Source organism: Pristis pectinata, chromosome 3 (assembly GCF_009764475.1).
Source record: "Pristis pectinata isolate sPriPec2 chromosome 3, sPriPec2.1.pri, whole genome shotgun sequence".
Classification (NCBI taxonomy): domain Eukaryota; kingdom Metazoa; phylum Chordata; class Chondrichthyes; order Rhinopristiformes; family Pristidae; genus Pristis; species Pristis pectinata.
This window is the reverse complement of record NC_067407.1, coordinates 144412059-144439710: the sequence shown is the minus strand read 5'-3', so window position 1 is coordinate 144439710 and position 27652 is coordinate 144412059. Positions and strand designations below refer to the sequence as shown.

Here is a 27652-nt window from a genome sequence, read left to right as displayed (position 1 = left end):
GGGATTGGTATAGACGAGTAGTTGTCGGTAAGCTGAAGGGCCTGTTGCTTTGCTGTACAACTGACTCCACATCCACCAGCTCTCCTGTATCCGCAGCACATGCTACTACGCAGCACAGAGAGTGGTGGGTGCATGGAACTGCAGGGGTGGTGGGGGCAGGTAACATCAGGGACATTTAAGAGACTCTTAGATAGACACGTGAATGATAGAAAAATAGGGGCGATGTGGGAGGGAAGGGCTAGATAGATCTCAGAGCAGGATAAAATGTTGGCACAATATTGTGGGCCGAAGGGCCTGTACTGTGCTGTAGTGTTCTATGTAACTCCAATGAACAGTTCAAGCACCATTCCTTTCATAAAACCAACTGACTTTGCCTGATGACCTTGAATTTTTCTAATGCACTGCATGTCTTTACATGGCTTCCCCTCTGAACAAATTCACCTCCTGTTGCACCAATCTCAAGGTGGGAATCTTGTCTCCTCCTCGATTACTAAAACATGCTCTTGCTTGCCAACTGACAGCCTGTAACTCGCCCTCTATAGCTGCCACCCTCCTGGGCCAACATGTGATCCTCAATCACAATTGTAGCTCCAGACAGAAGATTCCCATATTTTATGAGAATAACAAACTGTTTTTATTCAATAAATACCAAAAATCCATGATGTGTGAAATTATAGCAGGTCAAGTGTTCTGGTGGAACTGGAAACTGACCACCATCAGGGAGGAGGCTGGACTCTTCCTTTCTGCTGCTGAAGCCTCCTCGTCCAGGCGAAGTGTGGGAAGGAATCACCACATCGAACCACTCCCAATCACACTTGGTGGGTTGCTGAGAACAGACGGCCCAAGCAGAGGCGCTGACTGGTGAGGACACTTGGTCATGCCCACCTGATCTGCCGGGGCTCCTGGCCATGTCGATCCCTTAGATCATTCTTTGACAGCAGGGTGGTTTCTACGTTTTCTCTGCTCCAGGTACCTTTTGAAGGCAGGTTCCTCCCTCTGCTCCTCCGCTTCTGTCAAAGAAAGTGGAAAGAAGGAGATACTGACAGAAGAGTGTGTGCACAGTACAAGTCCCATCCCCACCCCGTCCACAACATGGAGATGTGAACGGTCCAGGTCCCATCCCCACCCCGTCCACAACATGGAGATGTGGGCGGTCCAAGTCCCATCCCCACCCCGTCCACAACATGGAGATGTGGGCAGTCCAAGTCCCATCCCCACCCCCTCTACAACATAGAGATGTGGGCAGTCCAGGTCCCAGCCCCCACCCCCAAGCCTAGGCAATTCCTGGAGCCCTTTCCTGCTTGCAATGGCCTTGCCCATTAGGGAGAGCTCCCATCTTCTCCAAAGGCCAAGGATGTGCCTCTTACTTTGATAATCCAGGTCATCTGTATCAGAATCTACTTCCTCATCCTCCTCTTCAATGATTCCACGGGTCAGGATCAGACCCGAGGGTCCTGGCTCCACATCGCGCTCTGTATCTGCTCAAGGAAAAAAGATGAGAATCAATTCCACAACACACTGGCCAGTGCCCAGGTGGATCTGTTGCCCCCCCACCCCCTCACACCTGCCTATCACTATCTCTTGCCTGTATCTACCAATCACCACCTAGTGCCCACCCCACCTCCCCTCTTGTCCACCTATCACTGCTCTGCTTTTCCCTCCTCTATATTGGGCTTCCCCTTTTCCTAGCTTCAGTCCTGAGGAAGGGTCCTGACCCGAAACATTGACCGCCTGCTTTTCTCCACAGATGCTGCCTGGCCTGCTGAGTTCCTCCAGCATCATCGTGGTTTTCACACTGGCCAGGTTCTCCCCAGATGAACCCACCTTACCTGACACTGATAACCAGGAAAATGCTACATCCAAACTAGGGAATGTTTCTGGATATTAAAGCATAAGGGTGGCATGGTAGGGTAGTGGTTAGCATAATGCTTTACAGTACCAGCGACCCGGGTTCAATTCCAGCCGCTGTCTGTAAAGAGTTTGTACGTTCTCCCCGTGTCTGTGTGGGTTTCCTCTGGGTGCTCCGGTTTCCTCCCACATTCCAAATAGACGTACAGGTTAGGAAGCCGTGGGTGTGCTATGTTGGCCCCGGACGCGTGGTGACACTGGCGGGCTGCCCCCAGAACACTCTCAGACTGTGTTGGTTGTTAGTGCATAAAGACATTTCACTGTGTTTCGATGTACATGTGACTAATAAATATTATTATTTATTAGGAATGAGCAAGGGTGGTCAGAGACGGAGAGTGACTGCTCCCACTTACAATTGGCAGCAACGTGGCTGGAATCCATGGCAACATCCCCCATGTCCCTCCGCAGTAGCTCCAGTTGTTCCTCTCGCTTCTTTGCCTCCTTGTCAGCCTAGGACACAGAAGATTAAACGGTGGTTTGAGGGACAAAGGTGTCGGAGGGGATACACATTAAGGTGGCTCAGGTGGTTTAAAAGGCATGAGAGACGATTTCCTTTATTTGTCAACAGCAGGGAGGTTGTATACAATACTAGTTATACCACAGGTGCAGCAGTATTTAGATGTGGGCACCACAGGAAGGATGCACAGATTTACTATTTATCTCAAAGCTGGGCTGGTTTTCAATGGATCAAGAAGAGAATAAGGGATTATTTGATTAGGGTTTGTAAAATTACGAGTGGCTACTCAGGGTGAACTGTGAGTTTTCCCTTGGCAAAATTCAGTAATGAGGTCATAGATTTGTGAAAGTGCAGAAGAATTGGAGGGAGATGAGGGGGGGGGGGAAAACTTCTCCCTGAGAAAGTTGGAACTCACTGCTTGACAGTGGGGTGGAGGCAGAAACCTTCCTCACATTTAGACAATACCTGAAGAGGCTATTTCAGAGCAATGGACCAAGAGAAGGGATTAATCCACACTCTTTATGGCCATTCAGTCTGGAGATGGGTTGAACGGCCTCCTCCTGGTCAACAGTTTCATTCTAACTCACAAGCAAAGGTGAAAGGAGTCTCTATTTTTATAGACTCCTCAATTTCGTTTGATCATCATGAGACAATTTCTGACGGGAATGGTCGATTTTTATTAATTACTGGCTTACTTCACGATAAAAAAGTGGTTCTGGTTAATATCTATGCATCTAATGTGGATCATCCCGAGTTTTTTAAACATTTATTTGCACCTTTTCCTAATTTAAACGAACATACGTTGATTATGGGTGGAGATTCCAATTGATGCTTAAACCCTTCGATGGATCGATCCGTGTCGAATCATGTGCTTCCAAACAAATCCACTGTCTTTATTCATTCCTCCTTAATTGATTCCGGAATTTTAGAAGTTCGGAGATTTCTACACCCATATGATAAGGAGTTTTCATTCTTCTCTCATGTTTATCATAATTACTCTAGGATTTTATGGTGCGGTCCATGATGGCCACATCTGCACTAAGTGCTTGAGGCTGGAGGAACTTCGGCTCAAACTTGATGAGCTGGAGTTACAGCTTCAAACACTGCGCAGCGTCAGGGAGGGAGAGAGTTATGTAGATACTGTACATCAGGAGACGGTCACCCCCCTTAGAGCAGGTACTTCTGGAGTCCAGGAAGTAGACAGAAGGGTGACTGTCAGGGGAGGGAAAAGGAAAAAGAAAACAAACAGGCAGGTAGAGCAGAGGACCCCGGAAGCTGTTCCCCTCAGTAACAGGTTTTCCGCTTTGGAAGCTGTTGAGGGAGATGACCTGCCGGGGCCAAACAGCAGTAGCCAGGTCTGTGGCACTGGGACCAGTCCTGCTGCTCAGAAGGGAAGGGAGGAGAAGAGGAAGGCAGTAGTGATAGGGGACTCGATAGTCAGGGAAACAGACAGGAGGTTCTGTGGCAGTGAGCATGAATCCCGGATGGTATGTTGCCTCCCAAGTGCCAGGGTCCGGGATGTCACTGATCGGGTCCACAGGATTCTAGAGCGGAAGGGAGAACAGCCAGAAGTCGTGGTTCATGTTGATACCAACAACATAGGTAGGAAGAGGATTGAGGTCCTGAAAAGTGAGTTTAGCGAGCTGGGCAGAAGGCTGAAGGACAGGACCTCAACAGTAGCAATCTTGGGATTGCTGCCAGTGCCACTCGATAGTGAAGGTAGGAATAGGAGGAGATGGCAAATAAATGCGTGGCTGAGAAGTTGATGCAGGACGGAGGGTTTTAGATCACTGGGATCTCTTCTGGGGAAGGTGGGACCTACACAGAGAGGACGGGTTACACCTGAACCTGAGGGGGGCCAATATCCTTGCAGCCGGGTTTGCTGGGTGGTTCGGGAGGGTTTAAACTAGATTGCAAGGGGGAAGGGAACCAGAGGAATAGGTCAGAGGAAGAAGGGGATGGGGAAAAGTCAGATCTGACAGGTAGAGAGGCTTTGAGGAAGGAGAAGCAGAGCACAGGCTATGTAGTAAGGTGGATGGGCTAAAGTGCCTTTACTTAAATGCAAGAAGCATCAGGAATAAGACAGATGAATTGAGAGCTTGGATAAGTACAGGTGACTATGATATTGTGGCTATTACAGAGACATGGCTGACATCAGGCAGGAATGGATATTGAATATTCCTGGTTTTCAGTGTTTTAAAAGGGATGGGGAGGGGGGAGAAGAGGAGGAGGGGTGGCAATACTGGTCAGGGACACCGTTACAGCTGCAGAAAGGGTGGATAATGTAGAAGGATCCTCTCTAGAGTCAATATGGGAGGAAGTTAGGAACAAGAAAGGAGCAGTTACCCTCCTGGGAGTATTCAATAGGCCCCCCCCCCGTAGCAGTAGGGATACTGAGGAGCAGATTGGGAGGCAGTTTTTGGAAAGATGCGAAAATAGCAGGGTTATTATAATGAGAGACTTCAACTTTCCAAATATTGATTGGCAGCTGCTTAGTGCCAAAGGTTTAGACGGGGCGCAGTTTGTTAAGTGTGTCCAGGACGGATTCCTGTCACAGTATGTTGACAGGCCAACTAGAGGGAATGCCATATTAGATCTAGTTTTAGGTAATAAACCGGGACAGATCTATCGGTGGGTAAGCATTTGGGGGACAGTGACCATTGCTCCATAACCTTTAGAATTGTCATGGACAGGGATAGGAGCAAAGAGGAAGGGAAGATATTTATTGGGGAAAAGTGAATTATGAGGCTATAAGGCGAGAACTTGGGAGTGTAAATTGGGATGGCATTTTTGAAGGGAAATGTACTATGGAGATGTGGTCGATGTTCAGGGATCTTTTGCAGGATGTTAAGGATAAATTTGTCCCAGTGAGGCAGAGAAGGAATGGCAGGGTGAAGGAACAGTGGGTGACGAGAGAGGTGGAACACCTAGTTAGGAAGAAGGCGGCAGCATACATAAGGTGTAAGCAGCAAGTATCAGACAGGGCATGTGAGGAATACAGAGTAGCAAGCAAGGAAGAAAGGGCAGAGGATGGCAAGAAGGGGACACGAAAAGGCTTTGGCGAGTAGGGTTAAGGAGAATCCAAAGGCTTTTTTCTCCTACGTGAAGAGCAGAAGGATGGCTAGAGTAAAAGTAGGTCCAATTAAAGACAAAGGTGGGAGAATGTGCCTGGAAGCTGTGGAAGTGGGTGAGGTTCTCAATGAATACTTCCCTTCAGTATTCACCAAGGAGAGGGGTCTTGATGATGCTGAGGACTGTGTTGGTAAGGGTAATGTTCTAGAGTATGTAGATATCAAGAGAGAGGATGTGTTGGAGTTGTTAGAAAATATTAGGACAGATAAGTCCTCGGGGCCTGACAGAATATTCCCCAGGCTGCTTCCTGAGGCGAGGGAGGAGATTGCTGAACTGTTGGTTAGGGTCTTTGAGTCCTCGTTGTCCACGGGGATGGTACCAGAGGATTAGAGGGTGGCGAATGTTGTCCCCTTAATCAAAAAAGGTAGTAGGGATAGTCCAGGGAATTACAGACCAGTGAGCCTTACATCTGTGGTGGGTAAGCTATTGGAAAGGATTCTTAGAGATAGGATCTATGATCATTTAGAGAATCATGGACTGATTAGGGACAGCCAGCATGGCATTGTGAAGGGAAGATCTTGCCTCACAAGCCTGATAGGGTTCTTTGAGGAGGTGACCAGGAAGATTGATGAGGGTAGTGCAGTGGATCTGGTCTACATGGATGTTAGTAAGGTGTTTGATAAGGTTCCGCATGGTAGGCTTCTTCAAAGGGTCAGAGGCCAAGGGATCCAGGAGGCTTGGTAGTGTGGATTCAGAATTGGCTTGCCTGTAGAAAGCAGAGGGCTGTGGTGGATGGAGTGCATTTGTCTTGGAGGGGTGTGACTAGTGATGTCCCACAGGGATCGGTTCTGGGACCTCTACTTTTTCTGATATTTATTAATGACTTAGGTGAGGGGGTGGAAGGCTGGGTCAGCAAGTTTGCAGATGACACAAAGATCGGTGGTGTTGTGGATAGTGTGGAGGGCTGCTGAAGCTTACAGAGGGATATCGATAGGATGCAGATCTGGGCTGACAAGTGGCAGATGGAGTTCAATCCAGAGAAGTGTGAGGTGGTACACTTTGGAAGGACAAACTCCAAGGTGGAGTACAAGGTAAATGGCAGGATTCTGAGCAGTGTAGAGGAGCAGAGGGATCTGGGGGTTCATATCCACAGATCACTGAAAGTTGCCTCACAGGTGGATAGGGTAGTTAAGAAAGCTTATGGGATGTTAGCTTTCATAAGTCGTGGGATCGAGTTTAAGAGCCACAAAGTAATGATGCAGCTCTATAAAACTCTGGTTAGGTCACACTTAGAGCACTGTGTCCAGTTCTGGTCGCCTCATTATAGGAAGGATGTGGAAGTGTTGGAAAGGGTGCAGAGGAGATTTACCAGGATGCTGCCTGGATTAGAGAGTATGGATTATGAGGAGAGACTAAAGGAGCTAGGGCTTTACTCATTGGAGAGAAGGAGGATGAGGGGAGACATGATAGAGGAGTACAAGATATTAGGAGGAATAGATAGAGTGGACAGCCAGTGCCTCTTTCCCAGCTTTAAGGTGATGGGTGGGAAGTTCAAGGGAGATGTTAGAGAGAGGTTTTTCACCCAGAGAGTGGTTGGGGCATGGTGGTGGTGGAGGCTGATACGTTGGTCAAGTTCAAGAGATTGTTAGATAGGCATATGGAGGAATTTAAGTTAGAGGGATATGTGGGAGGAAGGGGTTAGTCTTAGGTGTGGTTTGAAGGGCGACACAACATGGTGGGCCAAAGGGCCTGTATTGTGCTATGGTTCAACATGTGCTATATACTCTTTGATACAGTTTAAGGCAGTTCATAGGACTCGTGTCGAAGGACAAGTTAGCCCATTTTTATCACCATATAAATCCTATATGTGACAGAAGTAATTCGGAGGTGGCTTCCCTGACACATATGTTTTGGTCCTGTTCTCTTTTGGAAAAATATTGGAAGGACATTTTTAATATTATTTCAACTGTATCGAATATTGATCTCAACCCCATCCTATTACTGCAATTTTTGGGTTACCAATGATGGATTCTGGCCATTTATCCGCTTCTGCCTGTCGTATGATTGCTTTTGTTACATTAATGACCAAGAGATCCATTCTATTTAACCCCTACCACATTTCAATGGTTTTCTCAAACTATAACATGTTTAAACTTAGAAAAAAGTAGGAGTGGTACTGTTGATATATATAGAGGTACCAATGAAAGAGAAGGAAATACTTGATCTCCTATTAGGGAACCAGGCAGGTTAGGTGACAGAAGTATGTGTAGGTGAGCATTTCGGGTCCAGTGACCATAATGCAATTTATTCAAGATAATTATGGATAAGGATAGGTCTGGTCCTCGAGTGGAGGTTCTAAATTGGAGAAAGGCCAATTTTGTGGAAATGAGAAAGGATCTAGGTAGGGTGGATTGGGATAAGTTATTTTCTGGCAAGGATGTGCTCAGTAAATGGAAAGCCTTCAAAGATGAAATTTTGAGAGTGCAAAGTTTGTACGTTCCTGTCAGGAATAAAGGCAAGGGTAACAAGCATAGGGAACCTTGGTTTTCAAGGGATATTGGTGAGCTGGTTAAGAAAAAGAGAGGTGTATAGCAGGTATAGGCAACTAGGAGCGGATGAGGTACTTGAAGAGTAAGGAAATGTAAGAAAATACTAAAAAAGGAAATCAGGAAGGCAAAAAGAAGACATGAGGCTGCTTTGGCAGATAATGTGAAGGTAAACCCAAAGGGTTTCTTCAGGTATATTGAGCAAAAGGATAGTAAGAGACAGAATTGGTCCCCTAGAAGATCAGAGTGGTTGTATATGTGTGGAGCCTCAGGAGATGGGGGAGGTCTTTTTTTGCATCAGTATTTACTCAGGAAACTGGCATCGTGGATATGGAAGGAAGGGAAACAAGGACTAGTGTCATGGAACATATAGAGATTAAAGAGGAGGAGGTACTTGATGCTTTACAGCAAATAAAGGTAGATAAATCCCCAGGGCCTGACAAGGTATTTCCTCGGACCTTGAGAGAGACTAGTATAGAAATTGCAGGGGCCCTGGCAGATATACTTAAAATGTCCTTAGCCACAGGTGCAGTGCCAGAGGACTGGAGGATAGCTCATGCTGTTCCATTGTTTAAGAAAGGCTCGAAGAGTAAACCGGGTAATTACAGGCCAGTGAGCCTGACATCAGTTGTGGGTAAATTATTGGAAGGTGTTGTGAGAGGTAGGACATATAAGTATTTGGACAGCCAAGGGTTGATTAAGGATCGTCAGCATGGCTTTGTGCGTGGTAGATCGTTTTTAACGAATCTTGTGGAGTTTTTTGAGGAGGTCACTAAGAAAGTAGATGAAGGTAAGGCTGTGGATGTTGTCTACATGGACTTTAGTAAGGCCTTTGACAAGGTCCCACATGGGAGATTAGTTCAGAAGGTTCAGTCAATGGGTATCCATGGTAAGGTTGTAAACTGGATTCGAAATTGGCTGAGAGGGAGAAGACAGAGAGTAGTTGTGGATGGTTGTTTCTCAGATTGGAGGCCTGTGACTAGTGGTGTGCCTCAGGATCTGTGTTGGGGCCAGTTGTTTGTTGTCTATATCAATGATCTAGAAGATAATGTGGTAAATTGGATTAGTAAGTTTGCGGATGACACTAAGATTGGAGGTGTAGGGGACAGCTAGGAAGGCTTTCAAAGCTTGCAGAGGGATCTGGACCAAATGAAAAAATGGTCCAGAAAATGGCAGATGGAATTTAATGCAGACAAGTGTGAGGTGTTGTATTTTGGAAGGACAAATCAAGGAGGACATACACAGTAAATGGTAGGGCACTGAGGAGTGCGGAGGAACAAAGGGATCTGGGAGTTCAGATACATAATTCCCTGAAAGTGGCGTCACAGGTAGACAGGGTTGTAAAAAAGGCTTCTGGCATCCTGGCATTTATAAATCAAAGTATTGAGTATAGGATTTGGAATGTTTTGCTGAGGTTGTATAAGTCATTGGTGAGAACAAATGTAGAATATTCTGTTCAGTTCTGGTCGCCGAACTACAAGATGGGTGTCAGTAAGATTGAAAGAGTGCAGAGGAGATTTACAAGAATGTTGCCGGGTCTTCACGAGTTGAGTTATAAGGAAAGACTGAGCATGTTAGGACTTTATTCCTTGGAGCGGAGAAGAATGAGGGGAGATATGATAGAGGTTTATAAAATGATGAGGGGCTTAGACAGGGTTAATGCAAGTAGGCTCTTTCCACCTAGATTAGGAGAGATAAGTACGAGAGCACATGGCTTTAGGGTGAAAGGGGAAAGGTTTAGGGGGAACATTAGAGGGAACTTCTTCACTCAAAGAGTGGTGGGAGTGTGGAACGGGCTGCCATCTGATGTGGTAAATGCGGGCTCGCTCTTAACTTTTAAGAGTAAATTGGATAGATACATGGATGAGAGAGGTCTGGAGGGGTATGGGCTGGGGGCATGTAAATGGACTAGCCGAATAATGTTTCAGCACAGACTAGAAGGGCCAAATGGCCTGTTTTCTGTGCTGTAGTTTTTCTATGGTTTCTATGGTTTTCTATGATCCTTCGCTTAAATTTGAGGAAGTTTGGAGTCCATTTATTCGATATTTCCATATGATGTAAGCTGACCTTTTTCGAATCCCTTTCAATAGCCTTTGAATATAGAGGAGCAGAGCTGACGACATAATAATTTTTTTTAATCTAAGAAATATCAGTCCAGTTTTTTTTCTTTGAAGTTTTTGGTTTGCTTTTGTCTATTGTTATTTTTGTTTGATTTGGGGGCTTTCTTTTCATATAATCAAATTTCTTCTCAATTTCTTTTTTTTTGCATTATGTACACTTAGCAAGATAGTGGGAGGTCTAGATTACATACTTTACTCCTTGTGAGTATAAATATTAACTGTCATTATTGTTATCCCGATCTCCTCGCACCGTGTATAATTATTAATGTTATGTATATTAATTTGAATTGAAATTCAATAAAAAGATTGAAAAAGAAAGAATGGCCTCCTCCTGTGCTACAATGTCTATGACTGATGTGTGTGGGGGAGGGGTCCAAGGGAACCAGGGTAGAGTGGTGTTGAGTAGACATCTGGGGAGAAGCCACTAACACCCTGACGTCTGCCCTCATGATCAGTCACTCACCAGGTGTTGCTGCATCTTCTGGTAATGTGGTCGATATTCACTGTGGGAAGACAAGCAAACTCGAATTAAGCAGAGCCTGTCACACCCCTCCCATCAGCAACACCCCAGCGGCCAGGTCTGAGCCAGTGGGTATGGGAGATCTAATTAAATGTCAGCAACAAGCCCAAGTGGGAACAGAGCAAAGACAGGCGAGTCTGGAGGGAGTGTCTCATGCCTCCAAATATCAGTCTTCAAGCTCACCTCTCATACTCGGCTGCTGCCTCAGTGACCTGCTGGAGGAAGTCATCCATTCCAATGCCCTCCACTGCGGATACCCCGACCACCTGACAGAAACAAACTGAGTCAGAGCTGCTCCAGAGAAAGGCAGTCGTACAGCCCACGTGTACAGGTCCCACCTACCACCGCAGAGCACCACACAGCGACAAGAGTGGTGACTTATGGGGAACCTGATTCAGCCCCTACCACATTTCCCAGTTCAGCCCAACAGTAAAGGCAGCAGAGAGAGACTTTGGCACCTCCCTCTCACCAACTTGCTTCACTGAGACAGCCATTTAGTTCATTTGATTTCTCCCAGCACTCTGCTTTGCTGCCATTACTGTCCAGTACTTCTCTTTTCCACTATTTTCTCCTTTAATATTGAATCTACAACATCTGATCTTTCGGTGGGAACATGACTGACAAGAAGAACAGATGAGAGCGTGGGCTGGGGCTCCTTTCTACGTGCTCTGTCTTTTCAAAATACCTCTCCAATTCTCTTCTGAAGACTACTTCCACCCATTCAGGCAACGAGCTCTGGGTAAGGTCCCCTCCACATAAGTCCTGCGTGCATTTCTGGTTGCCACATAATAGGAAGGACGTGGTTACACTGCAGAGAAGGCAGAAAATGTTGCCTGGGATGGAGTGTCTCCGTTCTGAGCAGAGACTGGATGGGCTGGGTTTGTTCCCTTGGACAGAGGTGTTTGAGGGGAACTTCATAGAAGTGTACAAAATTAGGAGGGGCATGGTTAGTGTATAAAGAGAAACACTTCCCATTTGGAGGGGAACTAAGGGGCACAGGTTTAAGTGAGGAGTGAGGATCTGAGGGTTTTCCATCGGGGTGAATGGAATCCAGACACACTGCCCAAGAGGGTGGAGCAGACGGGTCCTCACAGTTAAAGCGCACCGGGATTGCCAAGGAATGGGATTAGTTGGGATGGATACTTGGTGGAATGGGGCTGTATAACTCTATCCATTCTCGGGGGACAGGGATGCTTCCTCTCGTGGAGAAACAGAACCAGAGGACACGTTCTCAGAATAAAGGGTGCCAATGCACTGAGTAAGAATTTCTTCTTTCAAAGGGTTGAGAGTTTTTGGGCACCTTGCTGCATAAGTTTCTGATCAGTAAGAGAATCAAGGGTTATGGTGAAAGAGCAGGAACGTGGGCCTGAGCAACGTTGGATCAGTAATGATCCTACTGAATGGCAGAGCAGGCTGGAGCAGCTGACAAGCCCTCTCCTGTTCACTTGTAGCCCAAACATCCAAGGGCCCACCTTACTTAGAGACAAGAACAGGTGAACCAAGGGGAGAAACAGCCAACAGCTACTGGAAGGAATACTTCAAACTGCATATCTGGCCTTGATCAGATCACCTTGAACTTTATGCAAAGTACCACATAAAAGTCTGGTGCACAAAATAGAGCACGTGGTATTGGGGTGTGTTAACATAGACTGAAGATAGGTTATTGCAGTTATAGAAGGGTCTTTGTCAGGCTGGAAGGATGAAACTAGTGAAGAATCAGTTCTTGGCCCTCAATTACTTAATGACCTGGAGGAGGGGAAGAGTACGAGGTGTCCAAGTTTGATGATGACATGAAAATAATTGGGAGGGCCATGTTGTGATGGGGTTATTAGGACTCGGCCACTGGATATAGTTAAAACATGGAACATCACAGGAACAGGCCCCAGATTGAGTGAATGTGTGAAAACTTGACAAATCAAGTTCAAAGTGGGGAAGTGCAAGGTTACACACTTCCATGCAAGGAACATAATGGAGAAAGATTACAGATGACCAAATTGAGAGATCTATGTGCTCTTGTCCACGAATCACACAGTCAGTAGGGAGGTGCAGCAAGTGGTTAGGAAGGTAAATGGCTTTTAATGAAAGGATTAGAGTTTAGGAAATGGACAGTATTGTCCCAGTTGTTCAGGCCTCACCTGGAGGACTGTGCAGTTTGGTCCCCCTACTTAAGATTCACAATGCTAATTCCTAGGAAGAGAGGGATATCCTTTCATGATGGGCTAAAGAAATTAGATTTATTCTTTGGAGAATTAGAATTAATTAGAAAAATGAGGGTGATCTTGTTGAAACATGTAAGATTTAGTGGTGTGAGAAGGTAGATGACCCAATGTTTCCTCTTGTAGGGAAGAGCACAACTAGAGGCAATCAATTGAAGGCTGTGTGGAGCTAGTCTGGGGACTTGCAGAAGGCAGTCTTCTGTTAAACGTGTGTTTGCCAATCTTTGGACACTGGGTCTAAACCACACCATCTGCATCCTACCATGAGCTGGCTGTTTCCAGGAAACCCTCACAAGCAGCACTGTCACTTTGCTCTGCATTGTTTCAATAACCTTGGCCCAACTGTAAAACCTTTTACACCCATTACAGCTAATAATGGCTTGTGCAATATCAGAGCTGCATGAAGTAGAGATTGGTCATTTACCTCAATCACAGGTAACCCTCCATTTTTTCTTACATCCATGTGCCTATCTGAGTCTTTTAAGTGTCCCTATTGTATCAGCCTCTACCACCACCCCCGGCAGTGCGTTCCTGGCACCCACCGCTCTCTGTGTAAAGAACCTACCTCTGACATCTCCCCTGAACATTCCTCCCCTGAACATTCCTCCCCTGAACATTCCTCCCCTGACTTTAAACAGGTGTCCTCTGGTATTGGCTATTACCACCCTGGGGAAAAGGTGCTGGCTGTCCACTCTATCTATGCCCTTCATAATCTTATACACCTCTATCAAGATGCCTCTCATCCTGCATTGCTCCAAAGAGAAAAGCCCTAGCTCGCTCAACCTTTCCTCACAAGACATGTTCTCTAATCCAGGCAGCATCCTGGTAAATCTCCTCTGCACCTTCTCTACAGCTTCCTCATCCTTCCTATAATGAGGTGGCAGAGTTTTATAGAGCTGCAACATTACCTCACGGCTCTTGAACTCAATCCCCCGACTAATGAAGGCCAACACACCATACGCCACCTTAACTACCCTATCAATCTGCGCGGCAACTTTGGAGGATCAATTGACTTGGACCCCAAGATCCCTGTTCCTCCACACTGCTCAGAATCCTGCCATTAACCTCGTACTCCGCCTTCAGGTTCATTCTTCCAAAGTGTATCATTTCACACTTTTCCAGATTGAACTCCATCTGCCACTTCTCTGCCCAACTCTGCATCCTGTCTATATCCTGTTGTAACCTACGACAACCTTCTACACTATACACAACCCCTCCAACCTTCGTGACATCCACAAACTTACTAACCCACCCCTCCACTTCCTCATCCAAGTCACTTGAAAAAAAATCAAAGAGCAGGGTCCCAGAACAGATCCCTGCGAAACACCACTGGTCTCCAGGCAGAATACTCTCCATCCACTACCACCCTCTGCCTTCTGTGGGCAAGCCAATTCTGAATCCAGGTAGCCAAATTTCCATGGATCCCATGCCTCATGATTTTCTAGATGAGCCTACCATGGGGAACCTTGTCAAACACTTTACTAAAGTCCATATACACTACATCCACCACTCCACCTTCATCTATTTGTTTGTTACCTCCTCAAAAAACACAATTAGGCTCGTGAGGCACAACCTGTCCCTCACAAAGCCATGTGGACCATCCCCAAAACCATGCTTCTCCAAATGCTCATAAATCCTGTCCTTAAGAATCCTCTCCAATAGCTTGGTCACCACTGAGCAAGACTCACTGGTCTATAATTCCCAGGATTATCCCTATTACCTTTTTGAACAACATCAGCCATCCTCCAACCCTTTGGTACCACTCCTGTGGCCAGGGAGGATGCAAATATCATTGTCAATGCCCAGCAATCTCTTCCCTCGCCTCCGGAGTAACCAGGGGTATATCCCATCCGGTCCCAGTGACTTATCTATCCTAATGTTTTTCAGAAGCTCCAACACTACATCTTTCTTTACCTCAACATGCCTGGCACATTAGCCTGTTCTACACTGACCTTATACAAGTCCCTCTCCCTGGTGAACACTGAAGCAAAGTATTCATTAAGGACCTCCCCTACCTCCAGGTACATTTCCCCTTTATCCCTGAGCAGTCCTACCCTCACTCTAGTCATCCTCCTGTTCCTCACGTACATGTAGAACACGTTAGGGTTTTCCTCAATTCTCACCAAAGCCTTCTCATGTCCCCTTCTAGCTCTCCTAAGTACCTTGTTAAGCTCCTTCCTGGCTACCTCATAATTCTCAAGAGCCCTGTCTGATTTTTGCTTCCTACACCTTAAGCATACTTCCTTCTTCCTCTTGACTAAATGTTCCACCTCACTTGTTAACCATGGTTCCTTCACCCTGCCGTCCTTTCCCTGTCTCAGTGGGACAAACCCATCCAGAACACCATGCAAATGTTCGCTAAACAGCCTCCACATTTCTTCTGTGCATTTCTCTGAAAACATTGGTTCTCAATTTACGCTCCCAAGATCCTGCTTAATACCATCTTCGAAATGTGATTGGATAACAATCTCTCAGGAAATTTTAAATCATGTTCTTGGAATATCTGGGGGAAAGTGTAGAAGTAGTCAGAATTTTATTTTATTCCCATTTTCATTCGGATTATAAATGAAATCACTGAAGAAAAAAGAAAACATCAAAAATATGCACCGTGGAACTAAATCTTTGTAAAGGCAAGGCAGCCACTGGTGAACTGATGGCATAAAATCCAAGGATTTCAGGGTGTCGTCCATTGTGCAATGCAAGTACCACCTTATCTGTCAAAAGGCAAACTGTGACGTTTATAACTGCTTCCATTCACCACTATAATGCACAACACAAACTAAGCAACAAACTGCATCCAGCCTGTCATTGGAAACATGATATCACGACACAGGGAGAGGTCAGCCAGGCTAGGTCTTTATTCCTTGGAACGTAGGAGAATGAGGGATGACCTTTTAGACATGTTTAAAATTATGAGAGGCATAGATAAGGTGGACAGTAACAGTCTTTTCCCCAGGGTAGGGGAGTCCAAAACTAGGGGGCATATGGAGGGGCAGGGCTTGGAGCGATAGAGGCCGAATGCAGGAAATTGGGACTAGCTGGGTGGGCACGTGGTTGGCATGGACTGGTTGGGTCGAAGGGCCTGTCTCCATGCTGTATGCTGAATGGTAGTGTAGCGGTTAGCGTAACACTTTACAGTGCCAGCAACCCGGGTGAAATTCCAGCCACTGTCTGTAAGGAGTTTGTACATTCTCCCAGTGTCTGCATGGGTTTCCTCTGGGTGCTCCGGTTTCCTCCCACATTCCAAAGACGTACCGGTTAGGAAGTTGTGGACATGCTATGTTGGCACCGGAAGCGTGGCGACACTTGCGGGCTGCCCCCCTGAATACGCTATGCAAAAAGATGCATTTCACTGTGTCTCGATGTACATGTGACTAATAAAGATATCTTATTGTTCTATGATTCTATGACACATTAAAGCAAACACTAATTTAGCACAATTAAGTTCCAATAACTTAACAAACCTAATTTAATGAAATGGTGATTAAGCACCTTGAATAGAGAGGGGTTAATAAATGTGCCAGCTTATGCCAGTGCAGGATGGGGTGCTAGCAGACAAGGTCTGAGACCTCCACTGGGATGTGACCCCCATGGAGAACTCAGTACTGCAGCCAGATCCAGCAGCATCAGTGCCCAGTGTATAAAACAACATGTCAGGGGAGGTGGGTGGTTTCACTGGTCTGCCAGCCTCTGATGACAAGCAGGATCCAGCCTACAATTTGAGAGAAACATTTGGATTCCCATTTAAGTTATCACTAATCTAAAACTTTCTCCACTCCTCTTTCCCAGTTGTAGGTCTCAGCTTGACCCAACGAGTGTGAGAATCAATGCTTGTATGCCTTCTTCCGACTACATTCAAGGAACTGAGACTGGACTCGACCCTCCCCGTTCACACTGGGAGGGAAGGAGGTGTGAAGAAGGAACTGAAGATAACCGAAAATGTGCTGAAAATTACCCGCAGATTGCTGTAGAATTCATCCAGGACGAGACTCATGGAGCGAGTCAGGTTACTGGCATAAGTAGTCTCCTGGTTCAATGCATCTTGAAAACTTTCAAAATCCGTCATCCACTCCACAGCAAAACTGTGGTCCACGATGTCAATCTGCAACAGGAGCACACAGGACACTCACCAAGCCTTCTCTGGGCATTCTAGGGGTGCAAGCATCACTGCTAAGGCCAGCACTTATTGCTAGCCTCATGGTGATGGCACATTGGCTGTTACTGGAGGAGCAACACAGGAAACCTGATCAACAATCCAGATAGAAGTTCAAATCCTACTGTGGAATGTAAAATAGAACTCTCGGAAATGATGACCATAAAACAGCTGGACTGTCATAAAAACCTCTCAATTGCCGGCCAAATCTGTTCCTCAGCTTGTTTCAGGCTTTGTCGGAACAGTGCAAAGCACCAAAGACACAGTACTCACAGTGGGAGTGGGGCAGATAATTAACGTTACATCTGGAAGCTCAGGATTACTCGTGGACTGAACAGAGGTTAGATTTCCTTCCTCAATAGCTCCAGGTTGTTTTTTTTTTAATGAAAATCCACTAGCTTTAAGCAACTGATATTGGTAAAGAAGCTAATTATTACACTATTCTCTCAATGTTGTCCTTCCCCACTCTAAACAAGCTTATCATTTCACTACTCCCTTTATAAGTTCCACTAACCTTAACCCACTGACCACAACTGTCACAATTAGGATTGGTCGGACGATGGGCAGAGGCTTAGTCAACGATGGTTTTAAGCAGCAGTTAGAAGAAAGAACAATGGAGATAAAGGTGGAGCCACTTAAATTGGGGATAATCAAAGTTAGGAAGGCACAGATCAGAGAGTTGAAGGACTAGAGGAGATGGAAGACAGAGTCATAGAAAAATAATGAGGACTTTTAAAACACCATGAGAGCATTATTAATCCAGAGCCACAAGTGGTAACAAAGGAGGAAGTCTGTGAGTTAGGACTCGATAATGAGCGCTGTGGAGCATGTTTACAAATGGTAGGCAGAAGCTGAGAACTGTGCTGGACCGAGGAATGGAAGGCAAGAGGTGTCATTGTTAATGCGGTCTAAGGCTCATCTTGAGGTCAACTATGACACTTTGTTTCAGATAGCAGACAGTTGTTGAAGAGAGAGGGGAGTCAGTGATTGGGGGACATAATATACTGTATGTTACGAGAAACAAAAGCTTGGCTTTAGTCTTCCCATATTTAGTTGGGAGGACTTTCTGATCTTTGGACAAGTAGCCTGACATTGATGGCAATGTCGAGCAAGCATGCTGATGCCAAGGTGGAGCTTCCAGATGTTGCTATAGGAGGACAACACATGGATGAGGAAAGAAAGGGAACTAAGGGTAGTAGATGGAAGGGTGCAGATATGGGAAGGAACACCATCCTGACTACTAGACAAGCACCACTCCACCGAATTGGGTGATGGTACAGAGGTATTGAAGGTAATGGTAACTCAAGAACAAGGAGGGAATGATCACTTGTCACAAGCATGATGGACACGAGTGGCTGGAGAAGCAGTTTCAGCATCAAGGCAGAGGCAGAGCTTCAGAAGATGTTATTGAGCAAAGCTCCCCTATTGCCTTAGACATTGCCCATGCAAGTTTGGCACGTTAGATACAGCCAGACGAAGAGCTTAAAACACCCTTCAAAAGTGACCCCATGAGGCAGAGTTTGCTACTGCCTATTTCTCACAGCGCTGTGTGACCTTGCACAAGCTGGCCAATGGTCAATGATTGACAAGTTGAGACTCTCTCGGGCTCATTGCCCATGGATTCCTTGTAGATGGCAGCTGAGACCTTGATCTTGTGCCCGGGGCACCACCAAACGAGTCCCAGGATTGCCTCAGCCTGGCAGAATGAATTCTTACCTTATTCATGACGACAATGAACGGCAGCCTGGTTTGTAGAGGATACTGGGAAAAAAAGACAGGAAATGGTGTTACTTGTTGTCTCAGAGTCAGCACAGATACAGAAATCCAATCCACACTAATCACATTTTCCTGCATTGGTCCATATCCCTCTGTTCCTTTCCTATCCATGTACCCATCCAATTTTGTTTTTCATATCCCACCATCTGTATGAAAAACTTGCCTCAGATTTCCTATAAATCTTCTCCCTCTCACCTTAAAACTATGTTCGTGAGTTTTGGACTCCTCTACCTTAGAAAAAGACTATCTACCCTCATTATTTTATAAACCTCTGTAAACACAACCCCTCAGCCCCCTGAGCTCCAGTGACAACAATCCCAGCCTATCCAGTCTTTCCTTGTAACCAAAGCTCATCCCCATTCCAGGTGACATCCTGGTGAATCACTTAGAGTCACACAGCACGGAACAGGCCCTTCGGCCCAACTCATTCATGCTGTGTTGCCCAATGAGCTAGTCCCATCTGCCCGCATTTGGCCCATAGCCCTCTAAACCTCTCCTATCCATGTACTTATCTAGATAGCTTTTAAATGTTGCTGATACACCTGCCTCAACCACTATTTCTGGCAGCTCATTCTAAATACCCACCACCCTATCTCTGAAGAAGCTGCCCCTCATGTCTCTTAAATTTCTTGCCTCTGATCTTAACCTATGCCTTTTTTCAGCACCCCATCCCTGGGAAAAAAGACTGCCTTCACCCTGTCTATTGCATCACATGATCTTCTCTTCTATACCTCTGTCAGGTCACCCCTCAATCTCCTACATTCCAGGGAGAGGTCTACGCAACCTCTCCTTGTAATTCAGGGCCCCCAAGTCCAAGCAACATCCTGGTAAATCTTTTCTGCACTCTTTCTAGTTTAATAACATCTTTCCTACAACAGGGCAACCAAAACTGTGCACAATACTCCAAGTGCGTCCTCGCCATATCTTATAATAACTGCACCATAACTTCCCAATTCCTGTAACTCAGTGCCCTGACTGATGAAGGCCAGCGTGCCAAACGCCTTCTTCACCACCCTGTCTACCAGTGACGCTGCTGTCAGTGAACTATGCACGTGCATTCCTGGGTCCCTCTTGTTCCTCAACACTCCCCAGGACCCTATCACTGAGTCAGTTGATCCAATCCACTATCTTCCTCTGGATCCCATGCAATCTAACCTTCCAGACTAGCCTGCCATGAGGGACCTTGTCAAAGGCCTTGCTAAAGTCCATATGGACAACATCCCCTACCCCTACCTACCCTCTTGGTTACCTCCTCGAAGAGCTCCAAGAGATTTGTCAGACATGACTTCCCACGCACAAAGCCGTGCTGACTGTCCCAAATCAGAGCCTGTCTCCTAATGTTGGTAGATCCTGTCCCTCAGAATCCCTTCCAGCAATTTACCCACCACTGATGTCAGACTCATCGCCCTGTAGTTTCCTGGCTTGTTTTTGCTACCCTTTTTAAACAATGGCACCACATTAATCACTCTCCAGTCCTCCAGAACCTCACCTGTGGCCAGAGATGAAGCAAAAATCTCTGCAAGGGCCTCTGCAATTTCTTCTCTAGCTTCCCACAAGGTCTGAGAATGCACCAGGTCAGGAATGCACTCCTCTGCACTCTTCTAGCGCTACATCTTTTCTGTAGTGTGGCAACCAGAACCATACACAGTACTCTAAGTGTGGCCTAACCAAAGTCTTGTACATCTGCGCCATGATGTGCCAACACGTAAACTCAATAACCCCTGCCTATGAAGGCAAGCACGCCAAATGCCTTCTTCACTACCCTATCCACCTGTGTCACCACTTTCGGGAGCTATGAAGTACCTCACACTTGTCTGGATTAAGTTCCATCTGCCACCACTCCACCCAACTCTCCAGCTGATCCATGTCCTCTGTATCCTCAAACAACCATCCTCAGTCTCTACAACTCTATCAATCTTCGCGTCACCAGCAAACTTCCTTATCAGACCACAGACATTAGCATATATACATATGACAAACAAAGGTCCCAGCACCAATCCCTGCCGTACACCACTGGTTACAGGTTTCCTGTCTGAAAAACAACCCGCCACTGCCACCCTGCATCATACCGCCAAGCCAATTTGGATCAGTTTGCCAAAATACTTTGGACCCCAAGTGACCTAACTTTCTCGATCAGCCTACGATAAGGGACTGTCTCAGAAAACAATGCTAAAGTCCATGTAAACCACGTCTACCACCCTGCCTTCATCAGTTTCTTAGTTAGCTTCTCAAAAACTCAGGTGTGCGTGGCAGGATTTCCCCTGCACAAAACCATGCCGACTCCCCCTAATCAGCTCCTCTTTCCAAGTGATCATAAATCCTGTCCACGAGAACTTTTTCACATAATTTCCCTACTACTGAGGCAAGGCTCACCAGCCAGTAGTTTTCTTGGGTTAATTAAATACTGGCTTCGCCAACAAAAACAAATCTGATGCACAAGGGAAAAGGGAAATTACCAAAAATGTTCTGCAGTAAGGCATTCAGCAAAGTCCCTCATGGGAGGCTCATCCAGAAGATTAAGATGCATGGGATCCATGGTGATTTGGCCGTTTGGGTTCAGAATTGGCTTGCCCATAGAAGACAGAGGGTAGACAGAGGCTGATGGGGCTTATTCTGGCTAGAGGTCCGTGACCAGTAGTGTTCCACTGGGATCTCTAATTACGATGTATATAAGTAACTTGGATGAAAACATGGATGGGTGGGAAAGTAAGTTTGCAGATAATAAGATTGGTGGTGTTGTGGACAGTGTAGAAGATTGCCAAAGGATACAGTGGAATATATCAGATGCAGATGTGGACAGAGAAATGGCAGGTGGAGTTTAATCCAGCCAAGTGTGAGGTGTTGCACTTGGGGAGATCAAATGTAAAGGGACAGTGCACTGTTAATGGCAAGACTCTTAACAGTGTTGATGTACAGAGGGATCTTAGGGGCCAAGTCCATAGTACAAGAAGTGTAGGAATACAGAGTCAGGCATCACAGAAACAGGTCCTTCAGCCCAACTGGTCCATGCTGACTAAGATGCCCCATCGAAGCTAGTCCCATTTGCCAGCGTTTCTAACATTCTAAACCTTTCCTATCCATGTACCATCTTTTAAAAGTTGTTATTGTACCTGCCTCAACTACCTCCTTTGCTTCTGTTCCCATAATTAAATTGGTCTCATCTGACCTGTTGGGCAAAAAGGAATTCCTGATGCTGATCACTCACTGGGCAAAGCTGGCAACTGGGTACAAAATTGGTTTGGTGTTAGGAGTCACAGGGTGGTAGTGGACGGCTGCTTTTCAGATTGGAGGCCTGGAACCAGTGACGTGCCACAGGAATCAGGTGTTGGTCCTTCAGGTTTCCAGCTTCTGGAGTTATTTGCCTGCATCTTCTCTCAAAGTTAACAATTTCTTCACACCAGACAGCAGCCAGTTACTCTGCTCCATCCCTTTCCAGATCCTCTCGATAACAGTGGAACCCAAAATTGCAAACTCCCTCTCCCCCAGATAAGTTTTGTACAAATTCATGTTTACGTCCCTAACAGTATGTTCCTTCAATCCCATTATTTTATTGCTGTTTTATCAACATGAAGTACTATTTGTAAGGTCACATTAACCACAACCCCCAAAATCCCTCTGTTCTTCACTTTTTAACCTCCAATTTCAGGCCCTGAGTTCCATCGGCTTTGCCTGAACCACAATCATTCTCTGCCCCACCAGCTTCCCTGGTATTTCAATTACTTACAGCCCTGTTTCCAGCGTTCCATAAATTCCAGCCAATAATCTGCTGGACCAAGCACCAAATCACTAGGGGGTGTATGCACCAACTCCTCTCCAATGCAAGCTCACAGACATACCTGCATGCATACAGCATGTTAGACATGAAGGTGATGGGATTCGTGCTCCGCGATGTGTCCATCACATAGACAATGATGGTGGAGGAATGTGGATGCCTGTGAAGAAGATCTGTGTTAATTTGGGAGATTAACAGTCAGGGTCAGGCTGCATCAATCTCTGATCCAATCAGGAGGAGGAAGGCAGCAGACCATCACCACAGAACAAGAACCACCCAACATATCCAGTGCCAACCCTCCCACTGATGCTTTCCCAAATTTGCCAGCTCACATCCTTCTCCAACCATCACTCACAACGTAGACTGGGGTGTCAATGCCAACTGCCAGCCCACTCACTCTGCAAAGGGATTTGTCATTTCAAACACTCCAGGACAAGGTACACAGTGAAGCTCCCATTACACACACACTCTTTCAACTAACGCTATCCAACCTTTGGAGTTTCCAAACATTTTCTGTTTTTATCCGTCTACATGGTCCAGGGCAGGGACAGTACAGGTGAGAAACACAGAAAAGCTCCCTCACAACCCTCTCAGCATAGAAACAGCGGAGGTTAGATATAGAGAAAAGCTTCTTCCACATCATCCCACCATACGTTCCAAGAACAGGATCAACATGGGTTGGATACAGAGAAAGGCTTCCTCTAACCCTGTCCCATCACATACCCCCAGGGCACAGGTTGAACACAGAGGGAAACTCCCTCAACACTGTCCTGTCACAACACTCCCAGGGCACAGAGTGGACAGAGTGAAGCACCTTCTACACTGTCCTGTCACACATTCCCAGGGCACAGACTGGACACACAGTGAAGCACCCTCTACACTGTCCTGACACACACTCCCTAGGCACAGACTGGACACACAGTGAAGCACTCTCTACACTGTCCTGTCACACATTCCCAGACTGGATAGAGTGAAGCACCCTCTACACTGTCATATCACACATTCTCAGAACAGGGTCAGCATGGGTTAGAAGCTCCCTCCAGGTAAGTGGTTTTGAAATTGAGGGCTGCAAACCTCAGGTGAGTTGCAAAATATTACAATAGAGTCACTATCTTTGTTCCTTTAAATAAACACCTGTCTGCAGACAAAAAAATTTATTATTGAGTCCTAGAACAGTGCAACACAATACAGGGGCCCTTCGGCCCACGATGTTGTGCCAACCTATATAAATCTCCTCCATGATCAATCTAACCCTTCCCTCCTGCACAGCCCATAACCCTCCATTTTTCCTACATCCACGTGCCTATCTAAGAGCCTTTTAAATGTCCCTATTGTATCAACCTCTACAACCATCCCTGGCTGTGCATTCCAGGCACCCACCACTCTGTGTAAAGAACCATACCTTTGACACCTCCCTAAACTTTCCTCCTCTAGACCTTAAACTGATGTCCTCTGGTATTGGCTATTACTGCCCTGGGGAAAAGGTGCTGGCTGTCCACTCTACATATGCCCCTCTATATACACCTCTATCAAGTCACCTCTCATGCTGTGTTGCTCCAAAGAGAAAAGCCCTAGCTCACTCAACTTGTCTTCCTAAGACATGCTCACCAATCCATGCAACATCCTGGCAAATCTCCTCTGCACCTTCTCTAAAACTTCCACATCCTTCCTATAATGAGGTGACCAGAACTGAACACAATACGAAGTGTGATCTAACCAGAGTTTTATAGAGCTGCAATATTATCTCGCGGTTCTTGAATCCAATCCCCTGACTAATGAAGGCCAGCACACCATATGCCTTCTTAACCACCCTATCAACTTGCACAGCAACTTTTGAGGGAACTATGGACATGGACCCAGAGATCCCTCTGTTGCTCAACACTGCTCAGAATTCTGCCATTAACCTTGTGCTCCACCTTCCAAAGTGTATCACTTAACACTTTCTGGATTGAACTTCATCTGCCATTTCTGCATCCTGTCTATATCCCATTGTAACCTATGATAACCTTCTACACTATCCACAACACCTCCAACCTTTGTGTCATCTGTAAACTTACTAACCCATCCCTCCACTTTCTCATCCAAGTCATTTATAAAAATCACAAAGAGCAGAGGTCCCAGAACAGATCCTGCAGAACACCACTGGTCACTGACCTCCAGGCAGAATATTCTCTATCTACAACCACGCTTTGCCTTCTGTGGGCAAGCCAATTCCGAATCCATGCCAAATTTCCATGGATCCCATGCCTCATGATTTTCTAGATGAGCCTACCATGGGGAACCTTGTCAAACACTTTACTAAAGTCCATATACACTACATCCACCACTCTACCTTCATCAATTTGTTTGGTCACCATCCTCAAAAAACACAATTAGGTCTTGAGGCACGACCTGTCCCTCACAAAGCCATGCGGACTATCCCAAGACCATGCTTCTCCAAATGCTCATAATCCTGTCCTTAAGAATCCTCTCCAATAGCTTGCCCACTACTGACGCAAGACTCAATGGTCTATAATTCCCAGGATTATCCCTATTACCTTTTTGAACAACATTTGCCATCTTCCGATCCTCTGGTACCACTCCTGTGGCCAGGGAGAATGCAAATATCATCGTCAACACCCCAATCTCTTCCCTCGCCTCCCATAGTAACCTGGGGTATATCCCATCCAGTCCTGAGGACTTATCTATCCTAATGTCTTTCAGAAGCTCCAACACTACCTCTTTCTTCACCTCATCATGCTCCAGCGCATTAGCCTGCTCTACACTGACCTCATATTTGTCAAAGTCCCTCTTGGTACTGAACACTGAAGCCAAGTATTCATTAAGGACCTCACCCTACCTCCTCCATCTCCAGGTACACATTTCCCCTTTATCCCTCAGCAGTCCTACCTTCACTCTCATCATCCTCCTGTTCCTCACATCCATATAGAATGCCTTGGGGTCTTCCTTAATTCTACTCACTAAGGCCTTCTCATGTCCCCTTCTAGCTCTCCTAAGTCCTTTCTTAAGCTCTTTCCTGGCTACCTTATAATTCTCAAGAGCCCTGCCTGATTTTTGCTTCCTATAGCTCAAGTATGCTTCCTTCTTGACTAAATATTTTGCCTCTCTTGTCAACCATGGTTTCCTTTACTCTACCATCCTTTCCCTGTCTCTGTGGGACAAACTTATCCAGAACCCCATGCAAGTGTTCCCTAAAACAGCCTCCACATTTCTTCTCTGTGAATATCCCTGAGAACATTGGTTCCCAATTTATGCTCCCAAGATCCTGCCTAGTAGCATGGTAATTAGCCCACCCACAATTAAAAGCTTTCCCATATCGTCTTCTCCTATCCCTGTTCATGGCTATGCGAAACATCAGGGAGTTGTGATCACTATCTCTGAAATGCTTCGCCCACCGAGAAGTCTGTCACCTGACCAGGTTCATTGCCTAGTACTAGATCCAGTATGGCCTCTTCTCGAGTCAGCCTATCCACATACTGCGTCAGGAGTCCTTCTGGACACATCTAACAAATTTTGCCCCATCTAAACCTTTTGCACAAAGGAGGTACCAATCAATATTAGGGAAGTTGAAGTCTCCCATGACAACAACCCTGTTATTTTTGCACCTTTCCAAAATCTGCCGACTTATCTGCTCCTCAGTGTCCCGATGGCTACTAGGGGGCCTACAGAATACTCCCAATAGAGTGATTGCTCCCTTCCTGTTTCTGACCTCCACCCACACTGACTCAATAGACGATCCCTCCTCCCTGTCTACAGCTGTGATACTATCCCTGATTAGCAATGGCTTCCCCCCTCCCCTTTACCTCCTTCCCTATCCCTCTTGAAACATCTAAACCCCAGAACATCGAGCAGCCAATCCTGCCCTTGCGACAGCCAAAATCTCTGTAATGGCCACAACATCATAATTCCATGTACTGATCCGTGCTCTGAGTTCATCACCCTTATTCTTAATACTTCTCGCATCAAACTGAAGACATTTCAAACCCTCCAACTGACTGTGTTTATGACCGATCCACTGTCTATCCTTCCTCACAGTCTCTCCGCATAATGAATCTACCTTTACACCAACTCATCCATCATCTGGCCTCACACTCTGGTTCTCATCCCCCTGCCAACCTAGTTTAAACCCTCCCCAACAGCTCAAGCAAACCTGCCCACAAGGACATTGGTCCCTGGAGGACAGGTGTAATCCATCCCTTTTGTACAGGTCATACCTTCCCCAGAGGAGATCCCAGTGATCCACAAAACTGAAACCCTGCCCTCTGCATCAACTCTTCAGCCACGCATTCGTCTGTCATCTCCTCCTATTCTCACCCTCACTGGCACGTGGCACAGGTAGCAATCCAGAGATAACCACCCTTGAGGCCCTGCTTTTTAGCTTCCTTCCTAACTCCCTATATTCCCTCTTCAGGGCCTCATCCCTTTTCCAATCTATGTTGTCGGTACCAATGTGTACCACCACTTCTGGCTGATCTCCCTCCCCATTAAGAATGCTGTGGACTTGATCCAAGACATCTCTGACAACCTTTCCCTCAATGTCAACAAAACTAAAGAGCTGGTCATTGACTTCAGGAAAGGGGGCAGTGTACACGCACCTGTCTACATCAATGGTGCTGAGGTCGAGAGGGTTCAAGTTCCTGGGAGTGAACATCACCAACAGCCTGTCCTGGTCAAATCACGCAGATGCCACGGCCAAGAAAGCTCACCAATGCCTCTACTTCCTCAGGAGGCTCAAGAAATTTGTTTGTCCCCTTTGACTCTCACCAACTTTTACCGATGCACCATAGAAAGCATCCTATCTGGACATATCACGGCTTGGTACAGCAACTGCTCTGTCCAAGACTGCAAAAAGCTGCAGAGAGTTGTGGACACAGCCCAGCGCATCACAGACACCAGCCTCCCTTCCTTGGACTATGTCTTTTCCTCTTGGTGAAGCAGCCAGCATAATCAAAGACCCCACCCACCTGGGACATTCTCTCTTTTCTCCTCTTCCATCAGGTAGAAGATACAGGACCCTGAGGGCATGTACCACCAGACTCAAGGACAGTTTCTACCCACTGTGATAAGACTATTGAATGGTTCCCTTATACAATGAGATGGACTATGACCTCA

The 27652-nt window shown here is 46.2% G+C and overlaps 1 protein-coding gene across 1 annotated transcript in view; it reads right to left on the bottom strand.

The window, feature by feature from the left end:
- Positions 1-610: 610 nt before the first annotated feature.
- The window catches only part of gpn1 (GPN-loop GTPase 1), a 40134-nt gene continuing 13092 nt past the window's right edge, over positions 611-27652 (bottom strand). Inside the window, exons 7-16 of the mRNA XM_052012766.1 lie at positions 23286-23298; positions 22605-22700; positions 20696-20702; positions 18709-18753; positions 16795-16941; positions 10807-10889; positions 10567-10606; positions 2262-2358; positions 1368-1478; positions 611-1010 (exon numbers count right to left, since the gene is read on the bottom strand). Coding sequence (XP_051868726.1) covers positions 925-1010; positions 1368-1478; positions 2262-2358; positions 10567-10606; positions 10807-10889; positions 16795-16941; positions 18709-18753; positions 20696-20702; positions 22605-22700; positions 23286-23298 — 725 coding nt within the window. The 3' untranslated portion in view covers positions 611-924. The remainder of the gene's footprint in view (positions 1011-1367; positions 1479-2261; positions 2359-10566; positions 10607-10806; positions 10890-16794; positions 16942-18708; positions 18754-20695; positions 20703-22604; positions 22701-23285; positions 23299-27652) is intronic.